This window comes from Cibotium barometz, chromosome 50, assembly GCF_041138505.1.
Source record: "Cibotium barometz isolate CiBa-2024 chromosome 50, ASM4113850v1, whole genome shotgun sequence".
NCBI lineage: Eukaryota > Viridiplantae > Streptophyta > Polypodiopsida > Cyatheales > Cibotiaceae > Cibotium > Cibotium barometz.
This window is the reverse complement of record NC_141095.1, coordinates 37810419-37830234: the sequence shown is the minus strand read 5'-3', so window position 1 is coordinate 37830234 and position 19816 is coordinate 37810419. Positions and strand designations below refer to the sequence as shown.

The following is a 19816-nucleotide window of genomic DNA, read 5'->3' as shown; positions in this document are numbered from 1 at the left end:
GTCTTGTCACGCCTCGAAAGACGTTACCTTTGGTTTAAGCGGCAGTGAGTGTGCGGAAAGACTTCATGGCCCTCCTGTCTGTGTAGGGGCACTGTTGCACCCTTGCAGTCTATTCGGTATCATACTTGGGAAACTGGTAGAGAGCGATTCCGGGGCATGGAAAATTCTTCTTTCTGAAAAGCTGAAAGATATATTATGGCCAGCCAATCTGATCATTCTGTGTGGAGGACTCTATCACCCGTATTCACCGCATGCGGGAAGAAGATAGAGACAGGGATCATGTTGGGGCTTTGGCGGGTAACGATCCACCATTATCAGCCAGGGCTGAGGATCAGCAGGATATCTTAAGTGAATATGCTGATTGTTTTGCCGATTCACTTCCAGGACAGTTACCCCTAGAGAGGCCAGAGGATCATTGTATTGACATAATCCCTGGGAGCTCTGCTCCTAACCGACCTCCTTATAGGGTGAGTGCTGCCCAACAAGAGGAAATCATGACTCAAGTAAATGATTTACTTGAGAAGGGGTTAATAAGGCCAAGTTCTTCGCCTTATTGCTCTCCAGTTTTACTTGTGCAGAAAAAGGATGGGATATACAGAATGTGTGTTGATTATAGGGCCCTTAACAAGATTACTATCAAGAATAGGTTTCCGATTCCTCAAATCGATGATATTCTTGATAAACTTGAGGGAGCTGCTTGTTTCAGTCGCATTGATCTTAAGAGTGGTTACCATCAGATTCGAGTGGTACCTCAAGATGTGCACAAAACGGCTTTTCAAACATCATTTGGATTATATGAGCATTTGGTTGTGCCATTTGGACTTACAAATGCTCCCGCCACTTTCAATAGAATGATGGACAGAATTTTTAGACCTCACCGCAAGTTCACAGGAACTTTCTTTGATGATGTTATCATTTTCTCAACGAGTGAGGCTGAACATAAAGAGCATCTTGCCATTGTTTTTGAAGAGCTAAGGAAACATAAGCTTTTCATCAATGGGAAGAAGAGTGAATTCTTCTTGTCAGAAATTCACTATTTAGGGCATATTGTTTCCAAGGATGGAGTACACATGGATCCCGCAAAGATTCAAGCAATCAAGGATTGGCCAGAACTGCAGAATGTGCATCAAGTTCGGAGCTTTATTGGTTTATGCTCGTACTATCGTCGATTTATTCGACACTTTGCTTTCTTAGCTTCACCGTTACATGATCTAATTAAGAAGAAAGTAGCATTCCGTTGGTCGGAACCCGAAAAGACAGCTTTTCAGAAGTTGAAGGATGCCATCATATCAAGGCCAGTTCTTATTATTCCAAATTTGCATAGGCCTTTTGTGGTTGAGTGTGATGCATGTGGAGATTGCTTGGGGGCTGTTTTGAACAAAGAGGGACATGCAGTGGCTTTTGAAAGCTGCCGCCTGCAACATGCGGAATTGTATTTGCAGGTTTATAAGAAAGAGTTGTTAGTCGTTATTCATGCCCTTCAAACATGGAAGCATTATCTTTTGGGGGTTGAATTTATGGTAAAAACAGACCACCAGAGTTTGCGACACTTTCTTACACAGCCTAAACTCTCGGAAAAGCACTAAGGTGGGCAAACTTCTTGTCCATGTTCCATTTTCAGATTCTGCATACCCCGGGCAAGAAGAATTTGGTGGCGGATGCTTTGTCACGCAGGCCACAAGTGCATGCCATAACTACCGCCTACCACCAGGACTTATCACAGGGATGCTAGTATGTATGCTTTGGACACAGATTTTCAGCTTATTTGGGCTGATGTGAATCATGGTACTGCTGTCCCATCTTATTCGATTAGAGATGGGTTTCTGATGATGCAGAATCGTATTTGTGTAGTGCGTGAATTACGCCAAAAGGTTATGGAAGAGTGTCATGCTCCGCCATATGTTGGTCATCGTGGTATTCTGGCTACTACACAGGCTTTGGAAAGATATTTCTTTTGGCCAGCTCTACGCAGGGATATTGAAGCTTATGTGCGAGAGTGCATAGTGTGTCAGAAAGTCAAGTTCGACAGACACAAGACACCTGGTTTGCTTCAGCCCTTACCCATTCCACAGGAACCATGGGAAAGCATTGCTATGGATTTCATTATGGATCTTCCGAAATTGGCACATGAAAATGATGCTATATGGACTATTATAGATCGTTTTAGCAAACATGCACACTTTATTCATGTGAGGAAAACAATCAAGCCTGAGCACATGGCAAAGTTGTTCTTAGCTCAGATTTTCAAACATCATGGTATGCCCAAGTCTATTGCGGGGGATAGAGATCCTCGGATTACCAGTTTATTTTGGCGGACATTGTTTGATAATATGGGTACAAAGTTGAGTTTTTCATCAGCCTATCATCCTCAGACGGATGGTCAGAGTGAAATAGCAAATTCAGTTGTGCTTGATTTGCTCAAATGTTATGTATCTGAGCAGAAGTCAGATTGGGAAAAGTATTTGCTATTGGTTGAATTTGCATACAACAACACAGTGCATTCTTCAACTAATAAGGCTCCATTTGAGATAGTCTATGGCAAGGTGGTGCTTCCACTTATCTTACGAGCACAAGATGAAATCTTTGCAGCAGATGAGTATGTCCGTGATTTGGATACTGCGTTTGCACAGGTTCGGACAGCCATAGAAAGATCTCAAGCTAAGCAGAAAAAGGCAGCTAACAAACACAGGCGAGAGGTGGTTTTCAAGGAAGGTGATTGGGTATTACTAAAGTTTGAGAAAGCACGTCTTCGGAAGAGGCGAGGTAAGGAAGGCCGGTTTCCTAAGCTTTCAAACAGGTATTACAGGCCATTCCAAATTTTGCAAAAAATAAATGAAGTGGCATATAGATTGGTATTTCCCAATCACTGGAAAATCCACAATGCCTTTCATGTCAGTTTGTTAAGGCCTTATGTGGGACCACCTCCTATGGAACCAGTTTTGGAAGATCCATCTGAAGTGGATGAACTTGAGGAGGTATTGCAACCTGAGCAGATAGTTTTTCATAAAGAGCGCAAGCATGCAGGTGGCAAGCTAGTGCGCAGGTATCTTGTGAAGTTTAAAAACTATTCGGCTATGGATGCAAAATGGATGGACGAGGATTATTTTGCGGATTATCCGGAACTTCTGAAGGCCTACTTGGAAGCTTTTCAGTTGCAGTCAACTGCTTAGAAGCCGGGGGCTGTCACAAAATTCCTTACAGCTTCTATTTTTCTACTGTTCATGTGTGGCATGTGGAGCCTGACATGACATACATGTATGGCTAGTGTAGCCTGACATGACAGTACATGTATGGCTGGTGTAGCCTGACATGATAGTACATGTGTGGCTTGTGGGACCTGACATGGTGTACATGTATGGCCATGGAGCCTGACCTGATGAAAGTCTCTGGGACTAGCTATCTTGGAAATCTTGTGTATTTATGTTCTGGGAAGGTGCCAAAAGGATCATGAGCCCTAGGCATTTTATCAGATACAACTGAGCAGATGGGTGTTTCTTCCAATTTAATTGCACTCATGTGTGTGCATGACTTTTATTTTATCTTTGGATGACTTGTCTTGTTTGCTTGGACAATGCCTGAGATTTCTGCCTGTGCTGTCCATGGGGCTGGGGACGCCTGGGCACCCTGTGGACGTGTATGTGCACACTTGTTTGGGACGACTGATGACAGGTGGTCTACATGTGTTTTGTAGGTGGTAAGGATTCCCAAAAACTCAATTTACAGCTTTATGAGTTCACATGTTAATAACTATGGGTGCAGGTTCACACTCACTTATAAGTGACCGGACAACTTATAAGTGAGTACACATTGAGCAGGACTTATTTAATACACGTGGCGGCCAAAGACCGGGCACTGGACATTATTTGGACTCCCTTCATGTAGGCGCCCCTTTCTGGACCAGAAAAGCACACGTGTGGGCTATTTTCAGCGGGGAAGCCTCTATTATTGAAAAAAACTCCAGATTGGAGGGGGGCTCATGCTTTTGAGGAGTGCATGAGGGCTGGTCGGCTGGTTTTCAGCCTGTTGGCAAGTTTCTACAGCCATCCATCGTGACTGAAGTTCACCGGATGCATGGGAGAAGCTGGCTGACTCCTTCTGCATGTTCTCCACTGCTGGTTGGTGGATTTACAACTTGAATAGAGGCTGGACAGAGGTTAAAACAAGGAGGAAGGGTTGTGGGCTTCTAGACGTTTTCCTTCCGACCGGAGGTTTGCAGGCTTGTGTACAATTGTTGGTCGCTTTCTTCTGTGGCTACTGAGGGTTGGTCGACTGCTGAAAACGGCCTTTGAGGGCTGGTCGACTTGCTCTATGAGCCAGACAGGAGGAAGATGATGATGTTGAGTTGTCCCGGGCTGATGTGGGAGTGCTATGGGCTGTCCATAGTTGTCCTGCATGTGCTTGATGCCGGGAATGCTCACTTGTGCTGACAATTGTCAACAAATTCAGATTATGTGATGTTTTCTTGTTTTCATATTGTATTGGAAGAAACAGGTGTAGCCAGTGGGTGGTGAACCTTGGGCACCCGCAAAGTTGTATTGGAAGCAGACTCCTTTTTGGTAATCTAACCATAAAGGGGGAGGGGGGGGTGTTCAACCCATCTTCTGGCCCCTAGTGTGTACTGTGGAGATTTGTCATCTTGTTTTATCTGGCATGCTCATGCTTATGTGTATTTTCAGATTTCATGATTGATTAGATTTTCCGCGTTCAGTTGCCCCTTCCGTTTACACATTGCCAATAAATATGAATAGCGTCCAAATAAATTAATGGCCCTTATCGTCACAAAATCCAATATTATTTGTGGATATTAAAAAATTTGTCATCTCAAACTATATTTCCTGATCGTCACCAGCTCCCCTTCATTATCTGGTCGAGTGATTTGAACTTGCATCAACTAGCCATAAACAGCCATATAAAATTTCATAGTAACAAGATGATGCAACCAATACTTTCCACGCATGTACGGATTCACCTGTGTACGCGTAATGTCACAATCCTCCAGAGATCTGTGCCATGCAGAAGGATTTCCTGGAGCATGATGGATTCACTCATGTAAGAGTTGGTGACTTTAATGAGTGATTAGAGTTGGTGACTTTCTAAGTCAGTAAGAAGAGTTGGTGACTCTGACTACTGTAGTTATGCATTCATGCAAGGATTGGTGACCCTAGTATCTACATAAACTCATGAAAGAGTTGGCGACTCTGTTCTGTGAGTATGTTAACTCATGGAAGGGTTGGTGATCTTGGTGAGTTAGCTGGGCTCATGCAAGGGAAATGGCTCTAGTGAGTACAACATTTGGATCCAGCATGGGTGGTGCCCATGTTCGCGACAGTTTTGGTATAAAAGATGGCAAGTTGGGAGATTTAATCCAAATCATCGTGCACAAGCATTTGCCAATGAAGTGCACTTGCATTTTGCTTGGACATTGCGTGGCATTTTGCCTATGAATGTCCACGAGCATCGGGGACACCTGGACACCCCGTGGACGCACGTGTGCACACGTGTTTGGGACTAAGGCAGTGAATTTTGTGTTTTGCAGGTGGTAAGTGTGTACACTCAACCTTACTGAATTATTATTTCTTTGTTGCTAAAGTCTATGGTTGGAGGTTCACATTCATTAAAGTTTGGGCGGACAAACTTATAATTTATAAGAGAGTTCACATCGGGCTAGACTATTTTAATGAACCGGGACCAATTCTTAGGTTTGGGCACCCGGGCATGGACCAGAAACCCACGAGTTGCTAAAAGTTACCCTGGGGGCTTTTTTTGCCAAACACGAGTTGCTTTTTTGGGTGCTTGGGGTGTGGAGCAAGGAAGGGTAACCAAGAGAGGTGGTCTACTGCTTCTCTAGGGAACATAGGGCTGTTGAACAACAAGGAAGCTCTATTGCTTCTCTTTTGGCTGGCTATACTGAATTACAGAAAATCTCAACCATACGTCATGGGTTTCCTTGATATGGAATAGACACAAGTTGTGCCAGGCTTCAACACAGCTTCATGGGATGCAAAATGATTGGTCTAAGTGCTGTTTTGGCCTGTTTGGTTGACCAGAAAAAGGGTGGACAGCCCTTAAAAAGTGATCAAAAAAGATGCCCAGGGTACAAAGGAACGTCCATTCAAGAAGCCGTGGGGGCAAACGCAATGATCACCCATCATTGAAGTGATCTTTACTTCCACATCCAAAACATTTTCCCTCATATGTAAAGCATGGGGACAGCTAAAAGATCAACCGGCACTGTTTCTTTTTGATGAGGCATCCATGGACAATTTCATTTCTGTGTGTAGATGGCTATCGCCATAGAATTGGATGTATCAGATTATGGCACTCAAATGGATGCGATGCAGCTTTTGAGGGTTAAGGAGTGAATGTAACGCTAATTATTGGCAAGCTCCGCATTCACATACAGGGCTACCTTGTAACGCCAATTATTGGCAAGATCCGCATTCACATACAGGGCTACCTTGATCATGAGAGCTTTATGATTGCTCCTCTCACTGGTTGTGATGTTTTGCTGGGAATGCCTTGGCATGCTCGTATGGAGCCAAAGAAATCATACAAAGAACAGAAGATCTCATTTATGCATAGAGGTAGAGAGATTGTTACAGATGCTAGTACTCCAGGACGTACCATACCTATTGTTAGTCATGTATAGGTCAATAAGGTAATAAAGAAAGCTGCTTGTTCTTACTTGGTTTTTGTAAGAGAGAGTGTTGAGCATGAAAGAGTGAATGTTGATCAACTAACTCGAGAGCGAGTAGAGTTCCTGTATCGCTATAGTGATTGTTTTCACGATGCACGGCTTGGTGAACTACCACCTGAGCGTCCCGAAGACCACCGTATTGATGTGATACCTGGTAGCACACCGCCCAACCGACCTCCATACAGGGTAAGTGCTAGCCAGCAAGAAGAGATTATGGCGTAGATAAATGACTTGCTTGAGAAAGGGTTGATACAACCCAGCTCATCTCCTTATTGTTCACCCGTGTTATTGGTGCAAAAGAAAGATGGAACATACAGGATGTGTGTCGATTATTGTGCCCTTAACAAGGTTACGATAAAGAACAGATTTCCTATCCGCGCATCGATGACATTCTTGACAAGTTGGAAGGTGCAACTTGTTTTAGCCGAATTGGATCTCAAGAGTGGCTACCATCAAATACGAGTGGCATCGTAGGATGTACATAAAACTACTTTCCGAACGCAGTTTGGGCTTGCTGATGCACAACCGCATTTGTGTGCATATAAACTTAAGGCAAAAAGTGTTGGAAGAATGTCATGTACCACCTTATATAGGACATAGAGGCATTCTTACCACTACTCAGGCTTTGGAAAAGTATTTCTTTTGGCCTCAGATGCGTAAAGACATTGATGATTATGTTCGCCAGTGTTTGGCTTGCCAGAAGGTCAAATTTGACATGCATAAGACTCCAGGGTTGCTTCAACCTTTGCGCCAATTCTGAATTAGCCTTGGGAAAGTATCGCCATGGATTTTAACATGGATCTTTCGAAAACGCAGCAAGGGAATGAAACTATTTGAACTATTGTGGACAAGTTTAGTAAACAAGCACATTTCATTCTAGTGTGGAAGACCATAAAGCCAGAGCATATGGCGAAGCTTTTTTTGGCCCAAATCTTCAAGCATCATGGCATGCCAAAGACAATTGTCCGGGAGCGTGATCCTCGCACCACTAGTCTCTTTTGGCGCGCACTATTTGATAATATGGGAACCAAGCTGAATTTTTATTCAGCATATCATCCACAAACAGATGGGAAGAGTGAAATTGCAAATTCAGTGGTGCTTGATTTGCGGAAATCTTATGTTTCTGACTGCAAATCAGATTGGGAGAAGTACCTACCACTTGTTGAGTTTGCCTACAACAATATAGTGCATACTTCTACGGGTAAGGCACTGTTTGAAATTGTGTATAGTAAAGTGGTTTTGCCTTCCATCCTACGCACCAAGGATGAAATATTTGCAATGGATGAGTATGTTAGGGATTTGGATACTGCCTTCTCACAGGTCAGGACAGCCATACAGAGATCCCAGGAAAAGCATAAGAAAGGTGCAGATAAACATCGGAAACAGTTGCAGATCAAGGAGGGTGATTGGGTTTTATTGAAATTCCAAAAAGCTCACCTCCGTAAGAAGACATACAAAGAGAAAATGTATCCCAAGCTACCTTGCAAGTATTATGGACCATTTAAGATCTTGGAGAAGATCAATGAGGTAGCTTTTTGATTGGTGTTACCAGATCATTGGCAGATACATAATGCCTTTCATGTCAATCTCTTGAAACCATATGTTGGTCCAGATCCTTTGGAACCGGTAGTAGAGAAGATCAATGAGGTAGCTTTTCGATTGGTGTTACCATATCATTGGCAGATACATAATGCCTTTCATGTCAGTCTCTTGAAACCATATGTTGGTCCAGATCCTTTGGAACCGGTAGTAGAGGACCAACCGGAGATTGATGAATTGGAAGAAATCTTGCAGCCTAAGCAAATTGTCTTTCACAAGGAACGAAAAGCGTCTCGTGGCAAACTTGTTTGTAGATATCTGGTTACATTCACAAACTACCAAGCACTTGATGCGAAGTGGGTTCATGAAGAATACCGGATCTACTTACAACATATATGGATGCTTTTGAGTTGAGGACAACTGATTAGAAGGAGAGGGGGATGTCACAATCCTCTAGAGATCTGTGCCATGCAGAAGGATTTTCTGGAGCATGATGGATTCACTCATGTAAGAGTTGGTGACTTTAATGAGTGATTAGAGTTGGTGACTTTAATGAGTGATTAGAGTTGGTGACTCTAAGTCAGTAAGAAGAGTTGGTGACTCTGACTACTATAGTTATGCATTCATGCAAGGGTTGGTGACTCTAGTGTTTGCATAAACTCATGAAAGAGTTGGTGACTCTGTTCAGTGAGTATGTTAACTCATGGAAGGATTGGTGATCCTGGTGAGTTAGCTCGGCTCATGCAAGGGCAATGGCTCTAGTGAGTACAACATTTGGATCCAGCATGGGTGGTGCCCATGATCGCGACAATTTTTGTGTACAAGATGGCAAGTTGGGAGATTTAATCCAAATCATTGCGCACAAGCATTTACCTGTGAAGTGCACTTGCATGTGTGACTTGTTTTGTTTGCCTGGACATTGCATGGTATTTTGTCTGTGAATGTCCACAGGCATCAGGGACGCCTGGACACCCCGTGGACGCGTGTGTGCACACCTGTTTGGGACTAAGGCGGTGAATTTTATGTGTTTTGCAGGTGGTGAGTGTGCACACTCAACCTTATTTAATTATTATTTCTTTGTTTACTAAAGTCTATGGTTGCAGGTTCACATTCATTAAAGTTGGGCAGACAAACTTATAATTCATAAGAGAGTTCACATCGGGCTGGACTATTTTAATGAATCGGGACCAATTTTTAGGTTTGGGCACCCGGGAATGGACCAGAAACCCACGAGTTGCTAAAAGTGACCCTGGGGGCTATTTTTGCAGACAAGAGTTGCTTTTTTGGGTGCTTGGGGTGTGGAGCAAGGAAGGGCAGCCAAGAGAGCTGGTCTACAGCTTCTCTAGGGAACATAGGGTTGTTGAACAACAAGGAAGAGACCTTTGTGGCTAGCCGACTCCATCTACTTCTGCCAGACAGCTGACCGACTCATGGAATAGTGAATATGTGGCTGGTCGACTGTTGAAACATGAGCTACAGGGCTGGCTGACAATGTTTCCTCTTTTCTCTAGTGCTAGCCGGGATGTATACAAGCTACAAGGCCATTTGAGTTGCATAATTGCTCCCTAAAGCTGGTCGACTTCCTCTACTGCTTCTCTTTTGGCTGGCTGTACTGAATTACAGCAAATCTCAGCCATACTTCATGGGTTTCCTTGAGATGGAACAGACACAGGTTGTGCCAGGCTTCAACACAGCTTCATGGGATGCAAAACAATTGGTCTAACTGCTGTTTTGGCCTGTTTGGAGCTGCTGAATTGCACAATCGTGTGGACATCCGTGAAACTAAGGAATATTTGGTGACTGTTAAGCTGAGGTTGGTGACCAAGGGCTTGATTTCATTGGACATTAGTTGGTGACTGCTATGGCCCTGGTTGGTGACCGAGGGTTGGCTTTATCTGGACAATAGTTGGTGACTGCTTTGGCCTTGGTTGGTGACCGAGGATTTGTTTTCTCTATTGGGCAGTTGGTGATTGCCTTGCTATGGTTGGTGACCAAGAGCTTGTATTGCTTTGTTTTACACAGATTTGGATAAATCTGGTGCCGTCAGAGGAGTGGAACTCCTGGGCACCCACATATTGTACAAGAGATTACTCTGTTGGTAATAAAGATACCTCAGGGGGGGGCTGGCCCAACTTCAGCCCCTACTGTTGTGTCGTGTGCAAGATTATCATATGTGGTCTCAGGATGTATATGTACACGATGTATGTGACAGACGTGTTGACCCATGCTTATGTTGAGATGTATGTTGAATGTATGCTGTGATTTGGGCCACTGGTTTTCTGTATTACACGTGCCCGCATGTGACACGTAAAGTAAGCTACGATCGCCCGGGGTTAGAAAGGCATCCCAATCTAAACCCAACTAGGAGAATTCATAACATAAAAACTTGGGAATATAAATATTCCATGAATTCTTTTAAGAATCCATAATTACACAACATGGGAATATAAAATATTCCATGAATTCATCCTCAATTAATAGCTTTAGACTTCCTAAGTCTTTCTTTCTCGAATCTCAACAAGATCCAATTCCCTTCTTCAAATGAGACCTTCCTTCTATGCTTATCTATAGCTTTATTTTGCTTGGCTTGAGATGTCTCAATAGCCTTTCAAACTTGTGCAAAAGCTGTATCCAAGTCTCAAGCAAACTCATCTGCATGGAAGATCTCTTTCTTGGTTCTAAGCACGGGCAACAACAACGGTTTGCCATAGATAATCTCAAAAGGAGCTTTGCCTATCGAAGAATGAACAGTGTTGTTGTAAGCATACTCAACCAAAGGCAAATACCCTCCCATTGATCCTTTACTTCAAGAGCATAACACTTTAGCATATCCAAGATAGTTAGGTTTGAAATCTCACTTTGTTCATCGGTTTGAGGCATCGTGAAGATGCGGAGAGTCTGCTGCCAAACCTGTTGAGCCTTCGGGCAATCCCAAAGATGTTGCTAAGACTCCCGAGGGTGGCCGCACCTCAGGCAAGGTGCTGGTCGACCTCCAATGGCCAACCACGTGCCTACTGCCAAGTTCCTGTGTGCCATCAGCCAAAGAAATAGGGTGCTCCTTTGAGGCCGAAAACTGTCCCAAAGCCTCTTCCAAAAATCCGAGAGAAAACGTTGGGAGAGGCCCTGTGACTACCAATGTACTGTTGTTGCCGGGGTGCCATCAATCTCTGGCATCTGAATCCTACGGCCTAGCCGCATTGTGTATGCAAAAAAGGGGGCATCCAAAGTCTCGTCCCGATCAGCAAGATCACGCCAAGTCCACTCTCCCGGGTCCAACTGGAGGTGCGTGAGAGGTCGGCTCTCCCAAATCTATAGCCTCCAGAGTCTCTCCAATCTGTCGTGGGGACCAATAGAAAAAGTGAGCAAACCACAACCCTCATCCGCTCCATGAACTTCCAATAGAATATCATGCCTAGTAAACACACCCAGCCACTGTGGGGGGGTCAGGTCTGGGATAGGTGTCTAGGATAGGTGTCAGCCACTGTGGGGGGGTCAGGTCTGGTATAGGTGTCAGGTCTGGGATAGGTGTCAACCACTTCTGAGGAATAGCAGAGTCGATGACGAGGCTGAGCCTGTCTCTACCCAGATCCGTGCCAGGCCGCCTCTCTCCTGATCCTCCGGGGGCAGCTGCCTATGAGCAAGACAATCTCCAAGGGACCTGGCCGGTCCTATGCTCAACGTGCCCCATGATATATGAGGCTGGGCTCCCAACATATGGCCATTGGGTTAACGGATCAGGGGGTTCCAGATCAATGGCTGCCGTATATGCTCCTCTGAGGCTACTGGAGCTAGCTGCCTAAGGGCCGGCCTGAGGTGATCCCAAGCTTGGAGTAAGCTGGCTGCACCCCTACTCGCCAACGAAGGCGGCTTGCAAGGGTTCTCGAATCCGGGTGGGTCTGCTGCCAACGAACTTACAGACTAAGGTAGTGCCCTTCAAGAAGGCCATGGAAGAGGAGAAGAGCTGGAGGTCCGCATGAGAAAAAAGGCAGTTGAGGGCGGCCTTAGGTGGGGGAAGAAGGAGCAGCTGCCATAGAGTCTCCCGCAGGGCAGGGAGGAGGAAAGGTGGAGCAGGAGCTGGGGAGAAGGGTAGACAAAGAGCCGTGTGAACTAAGAACAGAGAAAAAACAAAAATGAGTAGGAGAAAAAAGGGTGGGGGGGGCACAAGAGAAATGGGAGTGGGGGAGAGGAAGAAAGGTGGCAAAGAGCTTAAAAAAGGGCAGAAAGAAGCAGCAGAGAAAAAAAATGGGGGAAGAGGGGGTGTGACAGAAAGGGAAGTGTGCTATGGCTAGGAGGCGGCTGGGAAGCACTGGCTGGCGATTAAGGTTTGGGGGAGCTTGCATCTAGCGGGGATGCTCCAGTTTAGGAGATACCCTGTACAATCTCTTTCTGAAAAGAAAAGAATTTGTTTGATGTGATGGATCAGTTTTGCCATTCCCATATCGTCAAACACTGCTGCTAGAGAAATGCTTCATTGACAAGCAGGTTGTTGGAGGAATTATTAAAAAGCTAGAGAGAGAGAGAGGCTAGTGAATACAAGTACTTCTTATATACTGATATACACTTGAATGAGTTCAAGGTCCATTTAAACTCATGGCAATCAAGTTCTCATGTTACAGATGATTGAAGCACGCTTTACTGCTCTTCTCGAGCACTCTAAGAGGCTTTTGATGAAGAGATGGATTTTTGGTATAGCAGACGAATTTATTACCAAACAACTGCCACACAATGTTACATGGGGTTTGAGCCTTCTGTATACAATGGACAATCATGGGGACCGTGCTTCTACATCTGTACAAGGTATAGAATTTTTAGTTGCATCATTAAGTCTTTTTAGTAGACATCCACAATTTATCAAATTATCTCAAAGCAGTTTTTGAATAATAAGTTGCTCTCTCTTGTAATGGTTCAGCGGAGTTGGCACATGCCTTGCGATTCTTAGCTTCAGTTGTGTCCCAAAGCTTTCTTGCATTTGGGGATATCTTAGAATTGTATAGAAAGTTCCTTGAGCTGTCAGGAGGCATAACCCGAATTATGGAGCTCGAAGAGCTGCTACATGCAGCTCAACAAGGTATGTCTCATGTAGATCATTGGCATTGACGCACACACTCATGTGTCCATCCACACACGTGTGCACACACGTTCATATATATACACAAACATACAAACACTGCTTAAACTCAAAGCTATTTTTTTCTTGACTGAGCAGAACCCAAGGCCTCAAATTTGATAGCTCCAGACAAGAGTGATGACATTGTGTTCTTGGACGTTGACATTGTAACTCCTGCACAGAAGCTTCTTGCTAGGAAACTAACGTTTCGGGTCTCTCCTGGCAAGAGCTTGTTGGTCACAGGTAATGTAAGGCAATCTATCTCAGTATACCTTTACATGTCTGAGGCATGTATTTCGATCATACAAGGCCTTAACATGGAAATGTATTCTCATTGGTAGGTCCGAACGGAGCTGGCAAGAGCTCCCTGTTTCGTGTACTTGGTGGATTATGGCCAAGTGCAAGTGGTAGGATTGCAAAACCAAGCAGCTTGGTTGACGACCGATCAAAGATTGGGCTCAGTCAAGAAATTTTTTACGTGCCCCAGCGTCCTTACACTGCTCTGGGAACGCTACGGGATCAGATCATTTATCCATTGACCTTGGATGAGGCCATTTTGAAGGTTTCGCAAGCATACAAAGAAGGTAGAATCTCTCTCGTTTGCCTTTCATCAGTCGATTTGTGGTTTTTACATGGTTTTGGGCATTGTTACCGTGAAGAACAGGAGCTCGTTGATGAGGTCCCATGCCTGGGACCTTGAATGCCATTGACATTACTTTGTTTTTCTCTGCTGTTATGCAGGAGGTCGAGATAAAGCGCTGGAGTTGTTAGACAGGAAACTACTCTCTACCTTGCAAGATGTCCGCCTTGTTTACTTGCTTGAGCGTGAAAGAGGGTGGGATACTGTGGTTAACTGGGAGGACATGCTGTCCTTAGGTGAGCAGCAAAGGCTTGGCATGGTGAGTGTTTTCTATGCCAGTAGTGTGTACGAACTTGGTCTTGAAAATTCTTCTCTTGGACTAACAAGCAACTGAACTCTATGGGACAGGCACGCCTGTTTTTCCATCAACCGAAGTATGGTATCTTGGATGAGTGCACCAAGTATGTATGAAAACACAGCCTTTATATTTTTGATCTCACTGTCCCTTTGGGCATACTGATATGAAGTTCTCACTACAATTTTGTGAGCAGTGCAACAAGTGTGGATGTAGAAGAACACCTCTACAGACTAGCAACCAGTATGGGTATAACAGTGGTCACCATTTCACAGGCAAGTCTAGAAGGCCCTTGTTCTGTAATTTAAGCATGGCTTTTTCTTCCCTTTCCTCCATTTATACAAAATGCATGCCTGACTTTCAATTTCTGAACATGTTGCAGCGGCCAGCGCTGATCCCTTTCCATTCTATGGAGTTGAACTTGGTCGATGGCGAAGGTGGCTGGGAACTGCGGTCAGTAAACTCGATTGAAAGTTGAGAACAGATGTGGGCGGCAGCCTCTGCCCATGTTGTGCATCACCACTTGCCTCTAGTATTTTTCTCGTAGAACCAAGCCATCAGCAATACTTAAAAGACAAAACAGCAGATTTTTCCTTTTCTTCTACACATTGATAGTTCAAGGGGAGCAGTCAACTTTGCCAAGTGTACAAGGTTAAAATAGGCTCTTGAGTGTTCCCTTCAATATAGCCTCCAAGAGGGGGATTACATTTTTTTGTGGCTGAGCTCTCAGTCTTTCCAATAAGCTGTAAAATATGATGCATTATTGTGGCTGCCATGTTCACTTTCCGACCTTATTTCTTCCTTAAAGTTTAGATGAGGTGAAATTGTGTATTGAACATTTGAATTTTTTCTTTGTTGGATTACTTATTATGATGGAAGTGCTGGATTGTTGAGTCGTTCTTGTTAGATTAGTCCTTATCAACTAGCTACTCAAAATCAACAAAAAAAGGTAAAAACATGTCTGCCTTTATGCACCTTTAGTGTCTCAGCCTCCATAAGAAGCACTTCTCAACGTCACTTTTTGGCTAGCTCATATGTGTAAGGTCCCCTTTATGAGGAGAGGCATGGTTGTGTGCAGCTAGGGAGATAATTTGGGCAATTCAAGTCATTCTCATTGCTCCATAGTTGTGGCATTGAAGGATCCATACGTGAAAGAATCCATTAATGACTCTTAGAATGGCCCTTTGGCCTTGCTGTTTGTCTTATAAAACCTTTCAATGTTTTCATGAACAGAAAGGTAAAAAAATCCATCTTAGATAAACCATTCTAGTTGGAGCCACATCATCAACCATAGTTGTATATGCAAGATTTTAGAAGGGTGGTTCTAGCCAGACATGCAAGCATACACTACAATCATTGTGGGTAGTGGATAATGGTTTATAAAGTTTTGACACTTCTGGTTTTGGCTGATTTGGTGCACATGGTTTCTGTCCATAAGGGTCACACTACAACTTTCCAACCTATAAAAGGCCCCTTCCTTCCTTTCCTCTAAGCATTTTTAAACTCCCTTGCAATAGAAAATGTGGCACAATAGGTCCATTGTCCCTCCAGAAGAGACGTTTGAGGTAAAGAAAAGAAGTTGGTATGGCAAGGGTTAGTGATTGCTATGTGGCTTATATGGGGGCCCTGTTTGCAGCAAGGCAATTGATGAAATTATCACCCCCCCTCCCTGCACTAAGTCTATCCGCTCCATTTGGATATCATTCATACCCTCCCCAGCTGCTAGTGTCCCTTTCTCTCTACTAGTAGGGACAACAAGGTCACTTGGCATTACATACCTATTGTTTGGCTCTCCCCCACCCCCCAACCCCAACCCCAACACCCCACCCCACACACACCCAAGAGCGACCATGGTGTAGTTTCCCTTTGAGAGTGACCATCCATGGAGGGAACCACCTTCCCTAGCTATTCTCTTCACCTCTTTTGAGGGCTCTGAGCATGTATCTAGCCATTGATTGGTTGTTTTAAACTAATGGAAGGGTCAAAAATAATGTTCCCTAGCTGTTCTCTTCACCTCTTTTGAGGGCTATGAGCATGTATGTCTAGCCATTGGCTGCTTGATTTTAACTAATGGAAGGATCTTTTTTTCGGGGGGAAAATCGTGTCTGTTTTCATGAATTGTATATTAGTCTTTCCCTTTCTTGTTCTTTGAAACTAAGAGGAAAATATCCACTTAAGGTGTACTCTCTTAAAGATTCTAAACCTTCTTCTAAAGTTGAGGCAAAAACACCCACACTTAAGATCCTAGCTGAAAGGAGATCAGTGCTTCATGTTCTTTTTCAAGAGATGCGAATCACTAGAGTTTAATCAAAATCTTCCAATTGCAAATATGATTTCTCACCTTCCAAATGCAACGCAACTTTTGAATTTCTAGCAATAAATCCCCTTTTTATAACCAAAGTCAACTTCATTTTCGGTCTTTGCATTGTGAGACTCCTACCCCTCTATCTATGGCAGTAGAATCACATTAAGGATAGAGCGACTCACTCGGGGCCTCATATCACAATGTCCTAATGCGTGGCTATTCCATTAGCTCCTCTTAGTCTGACTAGAACAATCCTTATGTAGAAAAGATAAATGATTCTTTTAGGTGTTTTTCCCTCACTAGCAGATCACATCAAGCGGCTCCCCGAGACTCATCAAGATGTCTTGACTCCTCGATTATGAAGGCAACTCCTCTAAACTAAACTATTGGTCCCTGTTTTTTCTCGTTCAACAAGACAAGTTTGTTTCTTTTTGGGAAAGGACCCACAACTCGGGTCCACCCAACCACCTCTTAAAAAATAAGTTCACACACACTTCTTTGAAAAATGATTCTTTCAAAAAGAAAACATACATCATATTTTGTTTTCATAACATGTATATATCATATATCCATATCACATATAAATATCACAAGTAAGACATCAGTGTCACATCATCATCGTAAATCTCCTCACACCACGACCGTGCACTCATGATCCCGAACACTCCTAGGCCACCGTGAGATGACCATAGGAGCCTTACATGTGCCAAATAATCCTAGGAGTCGCTTCTACTGGTTCATCGATGGCAAAAACATAAGCACTCCCTGTACGTGTGGCAAAAGTAACGTATGTCTAGTACCAACATGCGTACTTAGCCACCAAGCACTACCCTGCCCATTTCACTCCAGAGGAGACACTTCCTGTCCATCACATTAATTGTACTAGGAGTATATCCAAGTTCGATCAAGATGGTCAAGGTCTTAGACAAACACCTTCGTGTGATGCACCCTATGGATGACATCCACACAGGAATCCATAAACTTGTGTGGTACCTTCACAGGCTTCTTTAGACAAACACATATGCATCACATGAATATAGTATCCAAGCAAATAAGCAAGATTTCAAACAATATACACCATTTTCATACCCGAAGTAATCTAAACTATTGCAAGCTCCACAAGGCTTCCCTGCTCTCCAGTTGCAAGCTCCATGAGACATCACAACTCGACGAGACATCACAACTCCGAGCAAGTTGAATTCCTCCTGCCACACAAAATATCCTAGCGAGGTCTTCTCAAGATTTTCCTTTCCTTTGGATGACTTCCAAGTATTGATTCCATAAGTCAATCCATTCAATTTCAATTAGGTTCCTTTGCGTACAAAGAAAGTCATTCTAAGGTCATTGCTTATTTGGGCTTTTTCGGTCATTCTTAAGGACTTCCCCTTCCTCAAAGGTTTCTTAAAAATATCCCAACCTTGGTGTGATTCATTTCCCTTGACATCATTGGGATATCAAATCCTTCACAACTTCACGACTTGGCCGCTTTGAATTGATCATATTCAATCCTTGCTTTTCCTATTCTTGACTTTGATCCTAGTTCTTATTCATCACCAATGATCATTTACGTTGGTCCTTCTAATTCACTCAAAACTTTCCTTCTAAGTTGTAACTTTAAATTTGATTGAGGTACTCTTAATCTTTCTGATTTAAGAATTAATTGGGATTTTACTCCTAAAGATATATTTCCTTTTGAAAGACTAACCCAATCTATCCATATCTATACAAATTTTCTAGAGATCTGCAAAAAAATTCCAAACCCTATTTTTTATTTTATTAAACTAAGATATCTTTCTCATCTTAGTACTAAGATATTTTTCTCATCTTAGTACTATCTTTCTCTATCTTTATTCATAATATTATTAACTCTTTCTAAGCATGAGGTTAACCTTAAGTTCACAAAGTAAATCTAATTCTCCTAATAAAATTCCATCATTCATAATTTAAAGTCTACCTTAGACATGTTAAAGTCTACCTTAGACATGTTAATCTCAATTAAGAGCCACTCGTTTTCTCTCTCTAAAAATTAATTTATCCTAAGGTTCTTCCTTAATTTGATTAAATGATAATTTCTCCTAGGTTTAAGAATAGGCTATCCCAACATCTCAATTTACTAGGCCTCAAGACAATAAGTTCCCCTTGATTTGATAAGGTTTTATAAAGGTTTGACATTAAAAGGATAAAAAAAATTAGATCTTAGAGGTCTCTGGTCATAAAAAATATGCAAATATTAATAAATCATTGGATTCAAATTAAAATACCTCAAGTTTTATTGTAAAAGGATGAGAAAAATGTAATTTATGAGCTAGAGATTAGTGTACCTTGTAAAAATTAGTTTGTAGGAGACCTGATATGGATAACAATTGGAATCCTTCCTCCTTCAAAATCCCACGAGTTTTTTTTGCACATTCCTAGGCTTGTACAACCTTAAATAAATCACCTCTTACACCTCAAATGATTGCTTTGAACCTTGGTAAACTAACCTAAGGTCAATTTGAGCATGTGCTGCAATGAAAACCAAGCAAACATACTCTCCTAGCTCTAGAAAAAAACTCGTGGATTTGTCATGAAGGGGGAAGCCTTTTTATATTTAAAAATGATGAATGGATTCTCTACATAGATTACGCAAGTTGGTAGGCCACCATATCTTATGCAACTCAACCTTAGGCTTTCATGCATTCACCCATTTTCTCATGCACTCAACTACTCTACATGCATTCACCCATACATCTAGTCAACTCCCACATTTATGCATAGCTAGAGTTACATATTAGGTCACTATGCTTATCTATATATTAATTATTAGTTTCTTTCTAAAAATTAACCTTAAGATATTTGCACTCACCTTTCAACCTTAGACTTTAATCTTTCACCCAGTCAACCTTGAAGTTAATTAAATGTGCACTTTATTCACATCTTTTTCAAATGCTAATGCACACATATTCTAATGCATATTTTTATGGATAACTCTTATTATTTATTTTTCTTAGAAATATTTTGTATTATTTTATTTCTCTATTTTAACCCCAATGTGCATATGTACACATTGCATATAAAAAATCCCCAACTTAATTTTGCACATGGCAGCTTGACTATTAATATTTAATTTTATTGTTTAATTTCTTAGTCTTCTAAATTTCCATGCTTATGCACTTCCATTTCATCTCTAAAATGTCAAAGGGATAGAAATTTCCTAGCATTTTAACCTTTTGGCTTTGATCTTTTTGGTAGAC

General features: G+C 42.6%; 1 protein-coding gene across 3 annotated transcripts in view; it reads left to right on the top strand.

Moving 5' to 3' along the window:
• The window catches only part of LOC147610094 (ABC transporter D family member 1-like), a 43416-nt gene extending 28367 nt beyond the window's left edge, over window positions 1-15049 (top strand). For all 3 annotated transcript variants that reach the window (XM_086787384.1, XM_086787382.1, XM_086787383.1), the window contains exons 19-26: window positions 12853-13033; window positions 13146-13304; window positions 13443-13586; window positions 13685-13927; window positions 14085-14242; window positions 14332-14384; window positions 14475-14553; window positions 14661-15049. In XM_086787384.1, coding sequence (XP_086643510.1) covers window positions 12853-13033; window positions 13146-13304; window positions 13443-13586; window positions 13685-13927; window positions 14085-14242; window positions 14332-14384; window positions 14475-14553; window positions 14661-14756 — 1113 coding nt within the window. In that variant the 3' untranslated portion in view covers window positions 14757-15049. The remainder of the gene's footprint in view (window positions 1-12852; window positions 13034-13145; window positions 13305-13442; window positions 13587-13684; window positions 13928-14084; window positions 14243-14331; window positions 14385-14474; window positions 14554-14660) is intronic.
• Window positions 15050-19816: the final 4767 nt, after the last annotated feature.